General features: G+C 46.8%; 1 protein-coding gene and 3 pseudogenes across 1 annotated transcript; 1 reads left to right on the top strand and 3 right to left on the bottom strand.

The window, feature by feature from the left end:
- Positions 1-7624: 7624 nt before the first annotated feature.
- On the bottom strand, positions 7625-8912 carry LOC124657698 (cytosolic endo-beta-N-acetylglucosaminidase 1-like). The gene is made up of 5 exons (XM_047196209.1): positions 8880-8912; positions 8506-8615; positions 8299-8410; positions 8109-8216; positions 7625-7732 (listed from the first exon to the last, which is right to left on the bottom strand). Exons 1-5 carry the CDS (start codon positions 8910-8912, stop codon positions 7667-7669), a joined length of 429 nt encoding a protein of 142 aa, XP_047052165.1. The 3' UTR covers positions 7625-7666.
- Positions 8913-11287: 2375 nt separating this feature from the next.
- On the bottom strand, positions 11288-12699 carry LOC124657696 (annotated as a pseudogene).
- A 219-nt stretch (positions 12700-12918) lies between these two features.
- On the top strand, positions 12919-15585 carry LOC124657695 (annotated as a pseudogene).
- A 235-nt stretch (positions 15586-15820) lies between these two features.
- On the bottom strand, positions 15821-17639 carry LOC124658132 (annotated as a pseudogene).
- Positions 17640-19930: the final 2291 nt, after the last annotated feature.

Here is a 19930-nt window from a genome sequence, read left to right as displayed (position 1 = left end):
ACCACAGTGGTCTAAAGTGCATAAATGCCACACATTCTTATTTAAATCATAACTTATTAAGTATATGGAATATCATAAAACTAAATCCATTTACATTACGAATTATAGTTCAAACTATTTGAATAAAACTAACTATGAGTATTTTGAAACTCATATGATCATGCCTAGATGAATTCAAACACCAACTATCCAAACTTGAGAAATAACCCTCAACCTTAACCTTTTACCAATATTATAATGTAAATCCAATCAAAGATGGTATGATGACTCATCCACAATAATAAAACCATCCACATGATATTTAGTAGCAAATGCCACTTGGCTATCCAAAAATAAATCATATGAGAGGATAATCTCTATGCCACATGGGATGAAAATATCTACATGACTTGCATCCCAAGCTTTGCCACCTCATGCTCAAAGGATTGCTATGGATGAGGGCATGACAACCAAGCACCTTACTCATCAAACCAACACAAGAGTCACCACCTATGTGTCATGATACTAGAGCTTGCCCAAGCCTATAAATAGAGCCACACCCTTCATCCATTTGGTCATCTTGTAGCATGATACAAGGAAACACACACATAGAGCCACTCCATACATTAGCTAGGATCAAGATGAAGAAGCTAGGAGGTGGAGGCATACCACAAGATGCAGGTTTATCAGATTTCCCGAAGAACAAGCTACAGAAGATAGCAAGGTAGAATTCCTAGGCAAACCATATATTTAGAGGATCATATCATCATCTCTTGAGTAGGATCTTAGGATATTCCAAGATATTGAGAAGTGAGAGAGGTTATAGATGCTAACCATATCCATGTCTATCCTAGAGAATATTAGAGTAGTATTAAATTCTACTTGTTCCAAACCAATCTTTAATCTTGGAGGTGAGAGCCATGTTCCATTAGTAAAACATAACCAAAGCTTATGTTCATACCTAATCCTAGTTGTGTATCACTTGGGTGATCACTACTAAAACCCTAGACCACCTTTTACATTTCAATCCAAGTATCATTTTGAAATATAAGAAGAACCCCGCCATGCCTCATGCCTATTTAGACTTCAAATAAGTGAAGCATCACTAAAACCCTAAACCCTTTCACATAGGATCATCATCCACATAAAATCATAAACTCAATCCATTCTTATTACTACTTACTTTAAACTCTAGCCATAATTAATTTATATGTGAGTAATCAATATGGTTAAACACTTGCAAAATATAATATGTTCACCATGCACATGTTCTCAATTTCAGATCCTTTAAAATAGAATTGATTCTTAAATTTAAAGTAATGGAATTGAACCCTAAAATTCATATCTATTTGCACTTTTAACTTGTGCCTCATGAGAACAAAAATTTATCAATTATAAAATGGTTATTTAACAACAAAACAATACAGCAAGCATCATTATCAAAATATATTAATATTCAAATATTCTAGAACCTGTAAAACTAAACAGAATTCAAATTTGAATTCAAACAACAAAATAGAAAACAGAAAATATAAAACCGAATTTGAAAAAGGAAAAGAGAGGGAAACTTACTCGGACACTGCCGCAACAGCACCCACCACAAGCAGTCCCATCAAAGCCCAGGAGCAGTCCACCCACGGCCAAATACCGTTTCACGTGCGTCAAGAATCGTGCGAAGCGAATAGACTCGCGTCGTCGTCGTCCCCGAGCTCGACAGCCGGGGCGGAGCCGTAGGCCACGATCTCGTCGTCGATAAGCTTGCCCCGGACGTCGCCGTACACTCGTAACCACGCCCAACCTCTTTCGCGTCCGAGCTTATCCGCGGACGAGGAGGTCCTTGCCGCCCAGAAGCTTCCAGAGACTGCCACATCCCGACCATGGCCGTCACCGTGTCGAGGCCACAGGGCTTCCCTTGGCCTATAAATAGGTGGAGAGCATCGCCGTGCACGCCTTGTTCACCTCCGCCACTCCATTGCTGCTCAAACACCTTCTATCTCTCACACGCATCCACTCTCTGTCGCCGGAGTCGAAGACAAAACCGACGGAGGAGGCCACCCCAGCCTCCGGCGCGTGGTCCAGGAGGAGCGCCCGGGACACGCGCCGGAGGCTGGGGTGGCCTCCTCCGTCGGTTTTGTCTTCGACCGGCAGCCCAGAAAATGAATTCGTGTGAAAGAAGGTGTTTGAGCAACAGTAGATGGCTGAGAGTAAGAGCAGTGATGCCTCTCCACTGTTATAGGCCAGAAATCGACACAGTGACATTAATGACAGTCTCTGTAAATTTGGGGGTTATCACCAAATCCTTGAATAAACTGACCTTGGAAGCGTGGTGAAGTGTCTAGCGGCGGCATTCTGGCCCTGCCCCAGCTCCGCCTTGTCAGCTCGGGGACACTGGCACGTGTCGCTAAGCCTGATTCTTGGCTGCATGAAGATGACTGGCAGGTGGGCTACTCCTGGGCTGATGGGCTCTTTGTGGTGGGCCTAGCTGCCTTCTGTCTTTTCCTTTTTCAAATTCGGTTTTATATTTTCTGTTTTCTATTTTGTTGTTTGAATTCAAATTTGAATTCTGTTTAGTTTTACAGGTTCTAGAATATTTGAATATTAATATATTTTGATAATGATGCTTGCTGTATTGTTTTGTTGTTAAATAACCATTTTATAATTGATAAATTTTTGTTCTCATGAGGCACAAGTTAAAAGTGCAAATAGATATGAATTTTAGGGTTCAATTCCATTACTTTAAATTTAAGAATCAATTCTATTTTAAAGGATCTGAAATTGAGAACATGTGCATGGTGAACATATTATATTTTGCAAGTGTTTAACCATATTGATTACTCACATATAAATTAATTATGGCTAGAGTTTAAAGTAAGTAGTAATAAGAATGGATTGAGTTTATGATTTTATGTGGATGATGATCCTATGTGAAAGGGTTTAGGGTTTTAGTGATGCTTCACTTATTTGAAGTCTAAATAGGCATGAGGCATGGCAGGGTTCTTCTTATATTTCAAAATGATACTTGGATTGAAATGTAAAAGGTGGTCTAGGGTTTTAGTAGTGATCACCCAAGTGATACACAACTAGGATTAGGTATGAACATAAGCTTTGGTTATGTTTTACTAATGGAACATGGCTCTCACCTCCAAGATTAAAGATTGGTTTGGAACAAGTAGAATTTAATACTACTCTAATATTCTCTAGGATAGACATGGATATGGTTAGCATCTATAACCTCTCTCACTTCTCAATATCTTGGAATATCCTAAGATCCTACTCAAGAGATGATGATATGATCCTCTAAATATATGGTTTGCCTAGGAATTCTACCTTGCTATCTTCTGTAGCTTGTTCTTCAGGAAATCTGATAAACCTGCATCTTGTGGTATGCCTCCACCTCCTAGCTTCTTCATCTTGATCCTAGCTAATGTATGGAGTGGCTCTATGTGTGTGTTTCCTTGTATCATGCTACAAGATGACCAAATGGATGAAGGGTGTGGCTCTATTTATAGGCTTGGGCAAGCTCTAGTATCATGACACATAGGTGGTGACTCTTGTGTTGGTTTGATGAGTAAGGTGCTTGGTTGTCATGCCCTCATCCATAGCAATCCTTTGAGCATGAGGTGGCAAAGCTTGGGATGCAAGTCATGTAGATATTTTCATCCCATGTGGCATAGAGATTATCCTCTCATATGATTTATTTTTGGATAGCCAAGTGGCATTTGCTACTAAATATCATGTGGATGGTTTTATTATTGTGGATGAGTCATCATACCATCTTTGATTGGATTTACATTATAATATTGGTAAAAAGGTTAAGGTTGAGGGTTATTTCTCAAGTTTGGATAGTTGGTGTTTGAATTCATCTAGGCATGATCATATGAGTTTCAAAATACTCATAGTTAGTTTTATTCAAATAGTTTGAACTATAATTCGTAATGTAAATGGATTTAGTTTTATGATATTCCATATACTTAATAAGTTATGATTTAAATAAGAATGTGTGGCATTTATGCACTTTAGACCCTGTGGTTTACCTTATTTGGTAATAAGTTTAGAAGTGAATTAAATTACACACAAAGGTAGTTGCTAACTTTTAAGTGTTGATAAGTTAGGGTTTGATTCTTAAAGAATGTGTTGTTGTAAATATAATCCCATTTGATCTAATCATAGATCAAATCATCTCTACCCAAAACAAGGTTTTAACAAAGATCACAGTGAAGTTTATAGCGCTTGACTTGAAGATCTACTTCAATTCCAGCAAGTCAAGTGAAACTTCAGTTATTGTGGTAAGTTTTATTTGAAAGCGCGAAAATTCCCCGGATTTTCTATGCATGAATGCAATGCACACTTTGGTGTTCTCTCATTTTATAGCCTCTAAACTTGGGATATTACACTGTGTTTTGCAGCTCCATCCACTCGCGATGAAGTCTGGCAGAACTTGCGACTTGATTGCTTTTCTTTTTTCATACGTGATGTCCCGAGGGGAAAGTTCTATTCCCCAAAGGGAGACACGACCCGTAGCTTCTGGATTGTTTAGTATATTTGACAAGGGAGCTTCATTGACCACTATGATCGGGTGTGCCGAAAAATAGTGGCGCAATTTTCGTGCTCGTTGTGAACACTCCGTATGCCGGCTTTTGGTACCGAGGGTACCTTTGTTTTGATGGCGATAAAACTTCGCTGACGAAGTATACTGGCCTCTGTACTCCGTGGAGTTTTCCTTCTTCTTCTCTTTCGACAACTAGCACCATGCTCACCACTTGAGGCGTGGCTGCGATATATAGCAGGAGAGGTTCCTTTTCCTTCGGCGCCACCAAAATTGGTGGTGTCGAGATTGTGCGCTTCAAATCTTCGAAAGCTCTGTCGGCCTCTTCGTTTCACTGGAATTTGTCTCCTTGCTTTATCAGAGCGTAGAATGGTAATGCTTTTTCTCCTAGCCTGGCGACGAATCTGCTCAAAGCTGCGACTCGTCCAGTTAGCTGTTGTATTTCTTTCAACTTTGTTGGCTTTTTCATTGTTACAATAGCTTGTATTTTATCGGGATATGCTTCAATCCCTCTTGCTGAGACTAGAAACCCCAGAAGTTCTCCTGCTGGGACGCCAAAGGAACACTTCGTCGGGTTCAACTTCAGGCAGAATTTGTCGAGGTTGTCAAAAGTTTCCTTGAGATCCTCGATCAGTGTTGTCCCCTTTTTTGACGTTATGACGACATCGTCGATATATACTTGCACGTTTTTCCCAATCTGTGTCGCCAAACACTTCTGCATCATCCTCTGATATGTTGCTCCTGCATTTTTTAGACCAAAGGGCATTGTTCTGTAGCAAAACACGCCGTAAGGTGTAATAAACGCGGTCTTTACTTCATCTTCTTCTTTCAATCTGATCCGGTTATAACCGAATATGCGTCCAGGAAGGAAAGACGTTCACATCCAGACCGTGGAGTCGATAATTTGATCGATCCTCGGGAGGGGAAAGTGATCCTTTGGACAATGTTTATTGAGACACGTAAAGTCGACGCACATGCGAAGGACCTTAGTGTTTTTCTTTGGCACCAACACAGGATTTGCTACCCATGTGGCTTCTGTGAATATCTCTTTGATAAAACCAGCTTCTCGTAGTCGATTGATTTGACAGACGCATAGCTTTGCGGTTTGGTTCCGAAAACGCCGCAAAGGTTGTTTGATTGGTCTCGCTAATGGATCCAAGTTTAGGTGGTGCTCGGCAAGTTCCCTACGTACTCCTGGCATGTCAGCTGGACACCATGCGAAGATTTTCCAGTTCTCGCGGAGGAACTCGACGAGCGCGCTTTCCTATGCGATATCCATGTCGTTTGCGATAGATGTCATCTTTTTCGGGTCTGTCGGGTGAATCTGCACCTCCTTAGAATTTTTCTCGGTATTGAAAGTTGATTCTTTATTTGGTCTTACAACGTTTGGCAGTACGTCGTAATCAGTCATACTTTTTGACGCCAAATACTCAGCTTGCATCCCGAAAGTTTCTGATAACCGATGAAAATCCTTGTCGCACTTATCGGCTAAGGCGAAGCTTCCTTTAACTGTGATTGGTCCCTTTGGTCCGGGCAATCTCCACAACAGGTATGTATAGTGTGGTACCGCCATAAATCTAGCATATGCTTGAGTCGTCCCAACAAAGCGTGGCTATGCGATGGAAAATCCACGACTTCAAATTCCAACTTCTCGATTCTATAATTTTCTCGGGTTCCAAACTGAACGTCGAGATTGATCTTCCCCAATGGATAACTTGGTTTCTCCGGTGTGATGCCGTGGAACCTTGTGTCTGTTGGCTTCAAGTTTGCTAAGGATATGTTCATCTTCCTCAATGTATCCGCATACATAAGGTTTAAGCTGCTGCCGCCATCTATGAACACTCGAGAAACATCAAATCCCGCAATGACTGGCGGCGAATAAGTGCTTGACTGCCCTGGTCGAGGAACTTGCTGCGGATGATCTGCTATGGTGAAGCCAATGTCTTGTCCCGACCAATTAAGATACTCAACCGTTGGTGGAGGCATTTTTTCGCCATAAACACCTGTCGTGAGATTACTTTCCGAGCTCTATTGGACGGCCTTCCCTTCTGAATCATCGACACCGCTCCGTTTGAGTTAGGATCGACATAAGGTGGTGGTGGAGGTGCTGCCGCTATTCTGAGCTGATGCCGATTGTCGTCTGTAATCGTGGGAGGTGGTGGCAGGTGAATCTCGCTCCTGGGCTCCCGGGGATTTCTCTGTGCTGCTCGAGCGTGCACAACTCATACAATTCAATGTGGTGGCGACACATGGCAGTTTCCAGACAGGAGAGGAAGATTTTCATTACAACGTTGAAAAAATATGATAATTGCGAACAGGTCTTCGCCCCAACTAACGAGGGCACCCTAGGCTGGCGGTCAAAAAATTCCATGCTTCTCCTGTATTTCGAACCTGCAACCTCAAGGGTGCGGGCCGGCAGGATTCAGCTGACCAGCTCGGCTATTGAGTACACATGCTATAAGTAGAGGCGTACTCTTTGGCATGTATAATGTATCAGCATTGACCTGAATCAATCAACCAAGAAGGAACTATATCATTTTTACGAACAGAATATGGCTCAGAGAACACTAAGTTAAGGGTTGACGTCAAGTGTTATCATGGATTCAGGGGCCTAATGTCAATGTTCGTAACAAGAAACATTTCTATAGTGTAATTGTGAATGAAAGTTAGTTTTCATAGAATTTAAGTCTCCATTCGCTTTTGCATTTAACAGAACAAGAGAGTATGCTCAGTGATCAACTGGAAGAGTTAAAATGACATAACAAATGAAACAGATCTTCTCACCGAATAAAACAGAAGTACAGATCCATCTTCCATGTATAGTCCACCGTTAAAAAGCTGCTCTGAGAAAATAACATTCTGCTCCAGACTTCCTTTGACTGTCACAGAGCCCCCACCACTGAACTGCTCATCCTTGAAACTGTATATCAACCAGCGAAAAAATGTTATAAATTGGAAAAGACCTGTACAAGCAATAGTATGAAATGTAAAGGGAAAATAGAAATGACTTGCTCTCTGATCAAGTGCATAAGACGGGGATGAATACTTTCAGAATATTATGTTAGAACTTATAAGCCAGACAACAGTACATTACCGATTTTGTGCACTCTGAAAGTCAGGTGGTTGGTTAGTTTCATATATCTATCCAGGAGCAAATATGGCGGTAGAGATATCATCTTTCTTCAGTAGATCAAGGGCAACATTTGTCTAGCAAAATAGACAATAATGCTTAAAACAAGGTGATGAAGAATAGATGCATTTACAATCTAGCAAACTGAAATTAGAGGGATGATCTACAGTAGCAGTCCACTAGAGTTGTGCAGTCAGGATGTTTTAAACTAAAACATGATAATGTAAAGTACTAGGCCCAGTGAGATATTTAAACATATCGATTATACAACTATATCCGCAGGACAATTGTTGAGTTACACTGAAAATACCGTACTAGTTCAGATGTCAGTTTCAAAGCAGAGTACAAGTAGAAAGGTATGCATTTTTTTGTATTAACTCTGCAAGTATAATTCTTATTGGAAATACTTGACAATCATGGGTTGAACCAAAAAACAGAGAAGCGTTCACATACATCCCACTGCCCACCACCATAAGTATTTCGGCCAAAAACATCAATACCCATGTACACATCGTACTTGCGGTCTCCAGCAGCTGCAGCTGAATCTTGTGGATATTTTGCCTACACAAAGCATCCCAATACTTTCAGGTCATCATCATTTAAGCGAGATTGCGGGCGACCAGAGAAAGAAACGAAGATTTACCTTCCAAGTATAGTTGACAAATATGCCATCACACAAATCAAAGAATGGCTTGTTGTATTTATTGAGCTTATCCTGCCAGCCGAGGTCGCCATTCACAGCAACTGCATCATACCTGTAGAGCCAAGAAAGGAACACCAATTTGTTCATCAGACAAGCTCCACAACTGAAAAAATCGGTGATGCTTATCATCACAGAGTAGAAAAGTACCATATGACTAAAGATCCTGGCACAGCAGCATGCACTGTCTTGGTTAGATGATTGACAAACTCTTTGAGGTTATCGATGAACTGAGTGTCGAGTTTAACCTCGATATTGATCTGAGAGACAATAATTTGGTATCAGCAGCAGGCATATATGTGTGTCCAAGAACAGCATCATCACAGATCGGACAGAAACGTTGGGATGAATAAATTTAGTCGGAAAATGGGTAACAGTTCACGATCTCATGCATATCAACCTACTCAGAATCTCAGATCCCATCTGCAAGAGGAGCATGTTTTCAAAAGGTGTATTGCTTTTTCACGTTCTGTTAAGCGAAAGAAAAGAACAAGGTTTTTTCCTTTTCACCAGATACATTATACAGGCCAAAAGAAGTACGCCTCAACTTTTAGCATGTCTCCTCAATAGTTGGGCTGGTCAGCTGAATCCTGTCGGCCCGCACCCTTGAGGTTGCAGGTTCGAAACACAGGAGAAGCATGGAATTTTTTGACCGCCAGCTAGGGTCCCCGTTAGTTGGGGCGAGGACCTGTTCGCAATTATCATATTTTTTCAACGTTGCAATGAAAATCTTCCTCTGGAAACTGCCACGTGTTACCACCACATTGAATTGTATGAGTTGTGCACGTCTAGGACAAGTTGTTGTATGAGTAGAAGACACTTTACAAGATTTTGTATAAAAATGCACATAGAGTGCAAGTTCTTATACTTGTGGTGCAATAAACTCTTCAATCAAGGTTTTGGTTTCAATATGGCTCACGGTAAGAAGACCGAGATTTCCTCCACCAAAAAATTAAGGTCTCTAATGTTACAAATTGCAGAGGGACAATAACGATTAATGCAAAACCAGGACTTGATTTCGTCCACCGAAATCTTAGGGTCTCCAGTGTTCCAAATTCATGCCGTGCACTTAGTACTTTGAATCAGGGTTTGATTCATTTCAGATAGGCAAACGAACCAACATAAGTGTTCTTCTCTTTTCATTGTCCTTTGTTTCTATGTTAGGGCATCTCCAGCGGCGCGACGCATTTTAGCGTCCGCGCGCGTCCGTTTGCGTCGGCCGAAATGGTCGAAATCGACCGCGCGTCCGTTTACGTCGGGGGTGGCTCCAGCGGCACGACACATTTTTTTTGGCCGAAACATTTTTTTAATACATAAAACATAACTTACATAGTTAAAACATGAAAAAAAACCTAACGCCTACTGCTGCTCCTCGTCGGCCGTCGAGCACGATGAGCTCCGGTATCACCCACGACCGAGTTGCCATCCGAGGGAGCGTGCCGGGCGCGCCGGCGGCGGTCTGAGAGGTGTAGGAGGCGCCCGAGGCTGCGGCGGTGGAGGCGCCCAGAGCTGCGGCTGTGGCGGCGGTGGAGGTGCCCAGGGATATGGTTGTGGCGGCGGTGGAGGAGGCGCCCAGGGCTACGGCTGTGGCGGCGGTGGAGGAGGCGCCCAGGGCTGCGGCGGTGGAGGAGGCGCCCAGGGCTGCGGTTGTGGCGCCGCCGAGTCCCTGTAGTACCGGTCCGAAGGGCTTCATCCTCCGACGGGCCCGGCGGCATGCACGCCGGTGGCGTAGCGGGGCGGCGGCGGCCTGCACGAGCGCGTCGTTCTCGGAGACGAGGAGGCGAGAGCCGCCATCTCGTCGTCCGTCATGTTCTCCGGGAACTCGAAAGCGTGGCCCTCCGCCGCGACCTGCTGCCATTCGATGGGAAGACGGCCGCGACGTAGTCGTCGCCGTCGTCCTTCACCTCCTCGTTACGGTAGGCGGCGCCTCGATGTAGTCGTCGTCGTCGTAGGCGGCGTAGAGCGTCGTCGCCGTCGTCGATGTCATTGTGCTGCGCGCGCGTCGCCGCCTCGCGGCGACGCATCGGCGCCTCCTGTCCTCATGGACGAGTCGGCGGTGCAGCCCCGAAGGAAATCCCTGTCGCCCATGAAGCCCGCCCTTCTTCTCTTATCCGTCTCGGTCGGCGGCCAGATACGTACGCCGGGTGTCGGAGTCGATGGCGTCACGCCGGATCGTCGCGGAGGTCCGGCGGCGGTACCGCCTCCTTCGCCGGATCTCCGCGGTCCGATCGGGCTCGCGCGCGAGGACGAGGAGGGATGGGCACCCGGCCGGCGGTGAGCCGCCGAGCGGTTGCACGCCGGACCGGCGCTCGCACGGCATCCATTTGCCGTGCATGAGCCTCCCCGGCGTGACGGGGAGCGGCACCCTCTTGCGGCCGCTGCCGGAGGCCTCGAAGTCGTTCTTCTTCCCCATGGCGCTGCGGCAGTGGTGAGTGCGAGTGGAGGTGTGGGGGAAGAAGGAACGCGGCCGGTGGTCTTTTAAGCGCGGCCGCGCGCGGGATACAATGGCATTGAAGGCGGCGCAAAAGCCCAGCCGTCGCCCGCCAGTGCGCATGCAGAACAGGCAGCCGCGCCATTGATGGCGAAGGCTGCGGTGCAGACGCGGAAGCGCTGACCGCCGAAGCGATGCCCTCGATGCGGAGCTCGCTGCCGAGCGGCCCGGTGGAGAAGCGAGCGGACACTTTGCGCGTCCGCCGAGCGTCCGAGACGCAAACCTGGCACATATTTGGGCCGGGTTGCGTCTCCGCGGATGGCCTGGTCACTTTGCGTCGCGCCGCTGGAGGTGGTGCCCTTACGTCATTACGTGGTGCACAGACTATACAACACAATCATGCCCTACCTACAGTACAGGCTATCACATTCAGAAACTCCATATTTATTTACTACTACTCCACAATGTTCTTGTACTGAACCACCCGTCTACATATGTGGTCTACTCTTGTTTCTCCCACTGGTACGGCCTGGCAATTAGCCGGAGTCCCACCCGCCTCGGCGTCGTCAGACATGGCGTGTCTAACATGTCGAGCTCCCCCGGCGCCATGCCGTCCGGCAGATCCCAGTCGAATATGCGCACTAGGTTTGCGAGCGTGAGCTCGATGGTCGCGAGCCCGAACTGCATCCCCGGGCAGATCCTTCTCCCAGCGCCGAAGGGTATGAACTGGAAGTGTCCGCCCCTGAAGTCCACCTCGCTCTCCAAGAACCTGGACATTTGGGAACTGATGATTACCATCGCAGCGACATAGATGAATTACACGATCGAGCTTAATTTGGGTGTCAACCTCTCGGGCAGAAACTCGTCGGGCTGGTGCCAAGAGGCTGGATCACGGTTAATGGCCCAGGCGTTGACGAGCACGAGCGTGCCCTTGGCGACGTGGTAGCCCATCACGGTGGCGTCCTGCATGCACTCGCGGGGCAGGAGGAGCGGCGTCGGCGGGTGGAGGCGGAGCGTCTCCTTCACGACCGCCTTCAGGTACGGCGTTGTCGCGGCGCCGAGCATGTCCGCTTTGGCAATGCCGCCGGCGCTGCGGCTGCGGACCTCGTGTTCCAGCTTCCTCATCGTCATGGGGTTCTTCATCAGCTCCGACATTGCCCACTCCAGCGCGATGTCGCCGCAAACATGTCCTGCGCGCGCGTGATCAAAATGCAGAGCCATATATCAATTCGATAAGCTTTTTGCATTTTCACTACTTTTTCGTTTAAGTAGCCCGACCTCCGGTTGTCACCACATCATATATGTCAACGCCAACACAACACTATAACTTGAATCATATCCTCTACGCGAGTCCATTTTGTTGCGAGCATTTAGAGCCATATAGTAGTCTCCTGGCCTTTAGAAATAACGGATGTTTTCAAAATTCGAAATAATACCCCCATGAGCGACTTGACGACCTCCCTGCTGAGCTCGAACCCGTCATGTCCCCCTTCTTCCTGCAGCGCCAGCGGCACGTCCACGAAATCCTCCTCCTTCCCGCCATCGTCGTCACCACGCCCACCCCTCCTCCCCTCGTGCTCCTGCACCACCTTCTCCAGCAGCTCGTCCCAGCGCCTCGAGTTTCTCCAAGCCCTCGTGCCGCCACCAGCGCCGGGCAGCAGCGCGTCCGCCCACGCCAGTGCCGGGAAGTAGTCTCCGACGCGGAACCCGCCCATCAGCGCCGCGTTCTCCTTGATCAACTCCCTGAACAGCTCGCTCCTCCCCTCCTCCTCCCTCGAGTGTCTCCCGCAGACCACACGGCAGATCATGTCGTGCGCGAACCGGTACAGCGCCCCGCTCACGTCCACCACCGCGCCGGCAGCGGCGGAGGAAGCGACGGCCTGGACCAGGGCGGCCACCTCTTGCTCTCTCATGGGGTTCTGGCGGCGGGACCGTGAGGAGCTGAGGACGTGCTCGGAGCAGAGGCGGCGGACGTGGCGCCAGTGCTCGCCGTGGGGCGCGAACACCATGTCCTGGAAGCCGTAGGTCATGATCTCGGCCGCGCGGATGTAGGGCCGCGTGGCGAACACGTGGTCGTGCGCGCGCATAAGCTCGGCGGCCGCGGCGGGGGAGGAGGCGACCAGAGCGAGGACATGGCCCAGACGGAGCCGCATGAGGTCGGGCGCGCCGTTGGCTGTGGCGAGCGCGCGCAGCGCGCGGTGAGGGATCGCGCCCACCTGGTGCAGGTTGCCGATGACGGGCAGGCCGCGTGGAGCCGGAGGGAGGCGCCGAGGGTCGACGCCGCGGCGCTTCTTCTCGAGGTAGAGGAGGCCGGCTAGGAGCAAGGGGAGGAGTAGGAGCACGGTGGCGAGTTGATCCATGGTGACCGCGATGGACTGTTTCAGTGAATCTCGACAAGGTTTGTGCTCAGTGGTTAACTGGCTATATATGCTACTGGTCTGAGCTATAAAACAACACTTTTTGCAAGGAAAAAATTACTCCCATGTCTTGAGCAAGACTTGTTTTTGTATTCGAGTCATCGTGTACTGAGGAACCTAGCAATCGAGATCAGGGAGTTGACATTTTGTTGTGACTTACAAGCACGCAAGTTTAAAGAGCCTCTCTTGTAACTTGTTCTGAAGTGCTAAAAGAATTGAGTACGTTGAATGCTAGTGGAGGCGGCAGCCCTCTGTTGTAACTTGTTCTAAGTGCTAAAAGAATTTTGTTCAGTACGGAGTAGGTTGAATGTTAATTAGTGGTTGCGGCAGCCCTCTGTTGTGACTTTTTCTGAGAGTTTCAAAATCGAGGCATCACATTTGAATTTAGGACTGAACTACCGAGAGTCTTATAGTGCGCAACGGGTTACTGGAGGCATTTTTTACCAATTCTATAAGCTTTTTGCATTTTTCACTACTTTTCGTTCAAGTAGCCCGACCTCCGGTCGTCACCACATCATATATGTCAACGCCAACACATCACTATAACTTGAATCATATCCTGTACATGAATCCATTTTCTACCCTCGTAAATAGTATACTATTTTATACTCTGTCATATGTCCATGATCGGGATATATCGACAAGCACGAAGGAGAAAGAGGGCATGAAAGCTCGAGGAGTGAAGATCATCCATTTATTGAGTTGTATCAAGATCCTCTTCAAAGATTTGGTCCCCCCCCCCCTTCGTGATTTAGTAGTGCCTAGTCTCTCCGTGGTATGGATTCTACCGAGTTGCTATTTTCTCACCATGAGTGCCATTTTCGTGTCGATCTCTCGCGTGAGATTCTACCTAGTGGTCTCTCCCTCGTCATTCTATTGGAACGGTGGTTCGGACTGTTAAGAGCGAACCGATTTTTCGGGTGTGTTGTGCTTTTGTATCTTGTGTTCTTCGTGTTCTTTCTCATTGTTCCGCAAATCCCCATCGAATCCATGAATATCGGGCCACCCAAGAGATTTTGCCCTCATCAATTAATTTGGAACGGAGGGAGTAATTTTCCTTTTGGACATTCTGAGTCTCATTGAGAAGAGTTAAGTTTAGAAGAATACCATATGTATCTGTGAAACCGAAACGTTCACCCTTATAACAAGTCCTTGCAGGTAGAGAATGCATATCTTATTGTTGAGGCATTGGGCACTGGAAACCAGCCTGCCAGAGTGAGTAGAAATATTTGCAACTAATGTGACTTGTAAGATTTTCATTTCCATTCAACAAATCCTGAAGTCTAAAAAACATATGTGCTTTGTGATGAAAGGTGAGTCTTGTGCAAATTCCTATCAAGCTGAGTTGTGGCAGAAAAACCTTTTCGGCGTCAGTGATAGCAAAATGTGTTGGCAAAACAATGGAGAGTATCTTGCCATCCAGGTAGACTGGTGCACAATAACACCGAAAAGCAATTATAGGGCTTTCTAGTTGTTCAGAATCAAGGAGAGGGATTTCTAGTTGCTCAGAATCAAGGAGAGGGACATCACGATCGAGGTCATTGAAATGGACAACAAGAGTCACGAGGGAACCAATTCAAAGTTACTCACGGCTATGGACCTAAACATGATATAAGCTTCTACTTGATGCATGGAGCCAATAATGTTAGCCGCATAGGCTAATGCACTGTTCTGGTCTCCTGCTGGGCAGTTCATTGTTCTTGCTGGGATGAAGGTTTTTAGTGGCCAGTTGGAGTTCTATGATGTTGATGATCTTAAAACCATGGCCATAGGAGAGCATTTTATGGACTCATGTCATGTGGGATCCCACTGGAAGGTGAGTAAGTCTAATCCTATAACCAAGAACTTATTGGCCTCACTATTTTCGTGAAATTTACAAAAACGATTTTTGAACATATGTACACATAATAGCTTATGTTAATTATTTAAACTGAACTGTTGAAATATATGCTCTTTAAATTTAGTTGCTTGTAATATGCAGCTAAACAGTTGGCTATGCATAGTTTGTTGGTAGTACATTTAGAATATTTCCCATCAAATTTAGTTGAACTAAGATATTGTTTTGTCCAGGTTCATTGCAGCTGCAGTTACCTCAGTTGACGAGACTGAGAACACTTTTCGAATCTTTTCTTTTGCTGAGAAGCAGATTTATAAGGTGTCAAAGGAACAGTTTTGCCAGGTACCTTAGTTCTTGTCTGAAGGGACACCTTTACTATGTCATTGCAATGCTCTGCTCCTTGCTTGTTATTACTAACTGAATGACGGTACAGTTCTATTGGCGCCCAAGGCAACATAGACTGCTTAACCTTGAGAAGGTTCAAGAAATCTCATCTCAACCTCAGGAGGTACAACCAAAACCGCCAACAAGAGGCATTCAACTAGCTCCACAAAGAGGGACATAAGAGGGGGAACTGGAAACAGAGGAGTTGGAAGATGTCACTCAGTAAATTGTTTGCTTTCAAGCTGGTCCTGGTCCTCTTGTACATTGTTACTCACATTGATAGACACATATATGCCTTCATCAAACTAGGTACAGGAACCTAGGTACACATCTGCATCGACAAGGATGCATTGCTGCAATCAATCATGCCATCAACGCTACATAAGGACACTTAAGTTGACAACTAATCCTGAATTTCCAGACTCCATCCATCAATAGTCAAGTTTCTAATTCTACATTGTCCATGAAACTGGTGCTTGCTGATGAATGAATGATACTGCCCTCTTTAGAGCAATACAGCAAAATAGAATGGTGGAACTAAAAAAAAGGGAGGAATACACATACGGCGCTAATTTATTGGCTGACAAGTCCCCTCCACAAATAGCCTCCTGATCACATATCAAATCTAACATCCCATTTTCCGTCCATATAACCGTTAAGAGTCCAGTTGTTTTCCCTCAGCTGGAAATAAGGCATCTGCAATCACATGTTTTCAAAACAAAATTACAAACACGTATGAAATTTAAGCTAGCTAATGTGGTGCCCAATGGTAAATGAATGACCTAACTGATCCTACTATTGTGGTGTAAGGTGCGGAAGAAATGACTGTCAGGGTACACAGTTATCAACTACATCAGCAGAACAGATGGCCAAAGGAACTCTTAACAGAAGATAGTCAAAAGGGGACGCATGGAACCTCATATCTCAACGAGATCCTGTGTCTGAAAATTATTTGTACAAGAACTAATAAGACACGAGGAGGTACGTATCAGACAATAACTGATATTAAAGTGAAATTAATTTACTCGTAACCTGACCCCAATATAAAATCTATCTCCTAAGGTTTCTTCAGAGAATGTACGGTGACTGACTCTTGAGGAACAAGTGTCTGCTGCTCTGAACCTTTTCTAAGAGGAACTTTGGTATGCATAGGCATGAATGGTTAAGTGTTGTCCCGATTGTTCGTTGCTAACTTATATAAATTCAGACACAACCAATGTACTTAAACTGTGAATGGTTTATAATGAAAAGAGAAGTAGCGAATCCCAGCAGACCATACAGGAATAACATTTGCGGAACAGTTGAACATCTTAATTCTGTAGATACACGCGTGTAAAACACTTATCACAAATTTAGCAGTTGGGAAGCAGCTGATATCCATTGTGCATAGAAACGATGAATGCTAGAGACAGACAGCTACGCAGTGGTGATTGGGCAGGCATTGCGCAAATCATACCTTGCGGTAGAGCTCGTATCCAGCCTTGAGCCTGACGTCCTGGCCCTTTCTGAAGTCAAGTATGGTCCAAGCAAGTTCGACGGCACCGCTCTTATTCCTCTGCGAGAACATAACAATGGTAAGGTTCAGTGCAAGAGATGGTTAAGTAAGGCCACGAATGCAGGTGGTCAGAGGGTGAGGTGAGAGCATTTGTACCGGCTGGAAGTCCTTGTCGGCGAGGAGGCGGCCCTTGATGTTGAGCCCCAGGAGGCCGTCGGAGGTGAAGGAGACGGCCTTCTTCCCGCGGAGAGCTGTACCTGAAGATGTTGCCTCTTTCCAGCTGCACTCCTGCTCCGACATTGGCCGATAGCTGGGATTCCCGTTGAAGAAGAAATCTTTATCTTCTTGACTCGGCAATGGATGGAGGGCGTGGAAGTGGAAGGGGAGAAACGCAGTTACCAACCTGGGGGAAGAACTGCCTAGCCAGGAGGGCGAGGTGGCTGGGTTTCCTGGTGCTGGTGTCGATCTCCGCGTGAGCCTGCGTGCGATTGATTGATTAACTTTGGTCAGGCCAGAGGTAGGAGAAGGAGAGTGGGCAGTAATGAGTGAAGTGAAGGGGGCGTGCGTGCCTGGAGGAGGGCGTTGGAGGCGAGGGGGAGCTTCTGCTTGGCGTGGATGCGGAGGCCGTGCTGGCTGGGAGTGGAGTCGGCGCCGCGCAGCCGCAGGGAGGTCTCCATCACCATCCAATTCCACTACACTGCTACCAGAGCCACCGCGGCGGCGGCGGCGGCGGCGGCGGCGGTGGAGTGGAGATAGATAGGGTTCGTCCTCTCCTCTGTAGTGATGAGCGTGGTTTGGGAGCCGAGCGGAGAAGACGATGACGAGGACTTTGCTGTGTTGGGCCGGGCCTGCTTCTACTCTTCATCCTGACCTAGCCATGGGCAGCCCGGCCCGGTCGGCCCGACCTCGGGCCAAGCCCGACCCGACCATGCCCGTAGGACGGGCCTGATTTTTTGGCCCAATGGCTGGGTTGGGCCGGGCCTGGGCCATGATTTTACACGTTTTAAGGAAGCGGCCCAGCGCGAGGCCCAACGGGCTTTCCTTATGATGGGTCGGGCTTGGGCCAAGATTTCCGGCCCGACGGTCGGGCCGGGTCTGGGCCAAGATTTTTCCCGTCGGGCTTTGGTTGGCCCGGCCCAACCCGAGAAATGCTCAGGTATAATTCCACCCACCACATGCATTGATTCTCTTCTTCTAGCCCATTCCATCATTCTGGCCTAGGCTAGCTACACCTGGGCAAAATTCGGGTCGAGCCCTGAAAAGCTCGGTTCTAAAAATGTAGGCCCAACTCTAGCCCTACTTCCAGGCCTATAAATCAGACCCAAGTCAGTTCTAAACAAGGAAAAGCCTCCCCTGCCCGCCCTTGCCTAAATCGCTTGGCCTGACATTGGGGCTCAAGCCCTCGCCCGCCCCGACGTGCAAGCTCGGACGGTCTGATCCAGGCTCATGGGTCGTCCGGGCAGGGCTGCCCATGCCTACACAAGAGGAAAAACTTGTGGGAATTAAACCACCACGGAACACACCTGTTGGCTCGGCCTTAATTGTAAAAAAAAAATCAAAACTACGTGAAAAATGGAAGGCTTGTTCATGTTTAGTATAGTAATATATGTAAATTTGTACACACTACAAATCTCATGAGTATGTGGTGACTCTCATGGTGTGTCCCTAATGTTGTCTTCATGTCGTAAGCAACAATGTTTTACATCGTGCAAGCTTGTGTATATTTTGATGAAAACTCAAGGACAACACATTGTAATGTATTTGGCGTCTGCTACAAATGTTATGTTCATGTTGCAAGCACTATTCTAATATATTGTAACCATATGTGTATTTTGATGCAACACATTCACAACATGTTGCCTTTACTCGATCAAGTGGATGCATGTTGCAAGTGTCATTTTCATGATACAAGAGTTACTTTGTCATGTTGCAAACTCGTGTGTGTTTTGTTGCAAACACATGTACGAAGAGATGTGATGACTTTGTCTATCTGCTGCAAATGGTGCATTTATGTTGCAATTGTAAATTCTACGGCTTCAGTTCTTCGAGTACAATGTTTTTGCTGCATCAGTAAGTCATTTTAGAAGATGTTGTACAACATGACATGGAAGAAAAAACAAGAGTGACTTGCAACCAAGCTACATGGAAAACATACGTAAACATTTTGAAGTGGCAACTACCGCAATTATCCAGTTTTTCTGGTGTGGTGGTGTTGACAATGTGAAGTCACTGTCGTCTTCTGGATCGAAGAAATCAAATGGCTACCAAACCGTTTGTTCCTAGCATAGGATCGGTAGGTCGACGCTTAGTGTCGCCCTTGCTCACAAGAGGTGGCCGGCATCCTTCTTCTCGCCCTTGGCCATTTGACTCCAATTCGCTTCACATATTTAAACTTCCGCGATGTGGTAGCATAACTGCTTAATGAATGGCAACACAAACTAGGCAGATTTGTATAGCACCAGTACTTGGAAAACATTCCCAAGTGCAGTATGTGGGGCACTCGCTTTGAATCAGGCGCGGAACAAACTAAAACCACTCCCACCTACAATACATGTGCATTCTCTGATGGGATTCGTACCATAGAAAACAAAAAAATTCCTACCGCAAGAACGAAAACCAAGCCAAGATGCAATCTAGAAGATGGTAGCAACGAGGGCATCACGAGACTAACCCTTGAAGATTTCCAAAGCCTACGAGATTAGATCTCATTGTTGCGAGAAGATGATCACTTGCCGCTTTCAAAAGCGCGTAGAAGATCTTGACGGTGCCACGGTCGGGCAGCACCTCCGTACTCGGTCACACGTTCGGTGTTGATGAAGACGTCCTTCTCCCCGTTCCGGCGGGCAGCGAAGTAGTAGATCCTCCTCGGAATCCCGGCAGCACGACGGCGTGGTGGCGGTGGTGGTGGAGATCTCCGGCAGGGCTTCGCCAAAGCATATGCGGGAGAGGTGGAGGAGGAGAGGCGGCTAGGGTTTGGGGAGAGGGGGCGCCGGCCACTAAGGGGTGCGGCC

Source organism: Lolium rigidum, chromosome 5 (genome assembly GCF_022539505.1).
Source record: "Lolium rigidum isolate FL_2022 chromosome 5, APGP_CSIRO_Lrig_0.1, whole genome shotgun sequence".
NCBI lineage: Eukaryota > Viridiplantae > Streptophyta > Magnoliopsida > Poales > Poaceae > Lolium > Lolium rigidum.
The sequence above is the reverse complement of the archived record's forward strand: the minus strand, read 5'-3'. Positions and strand labels throughout refer to the sequence as shown.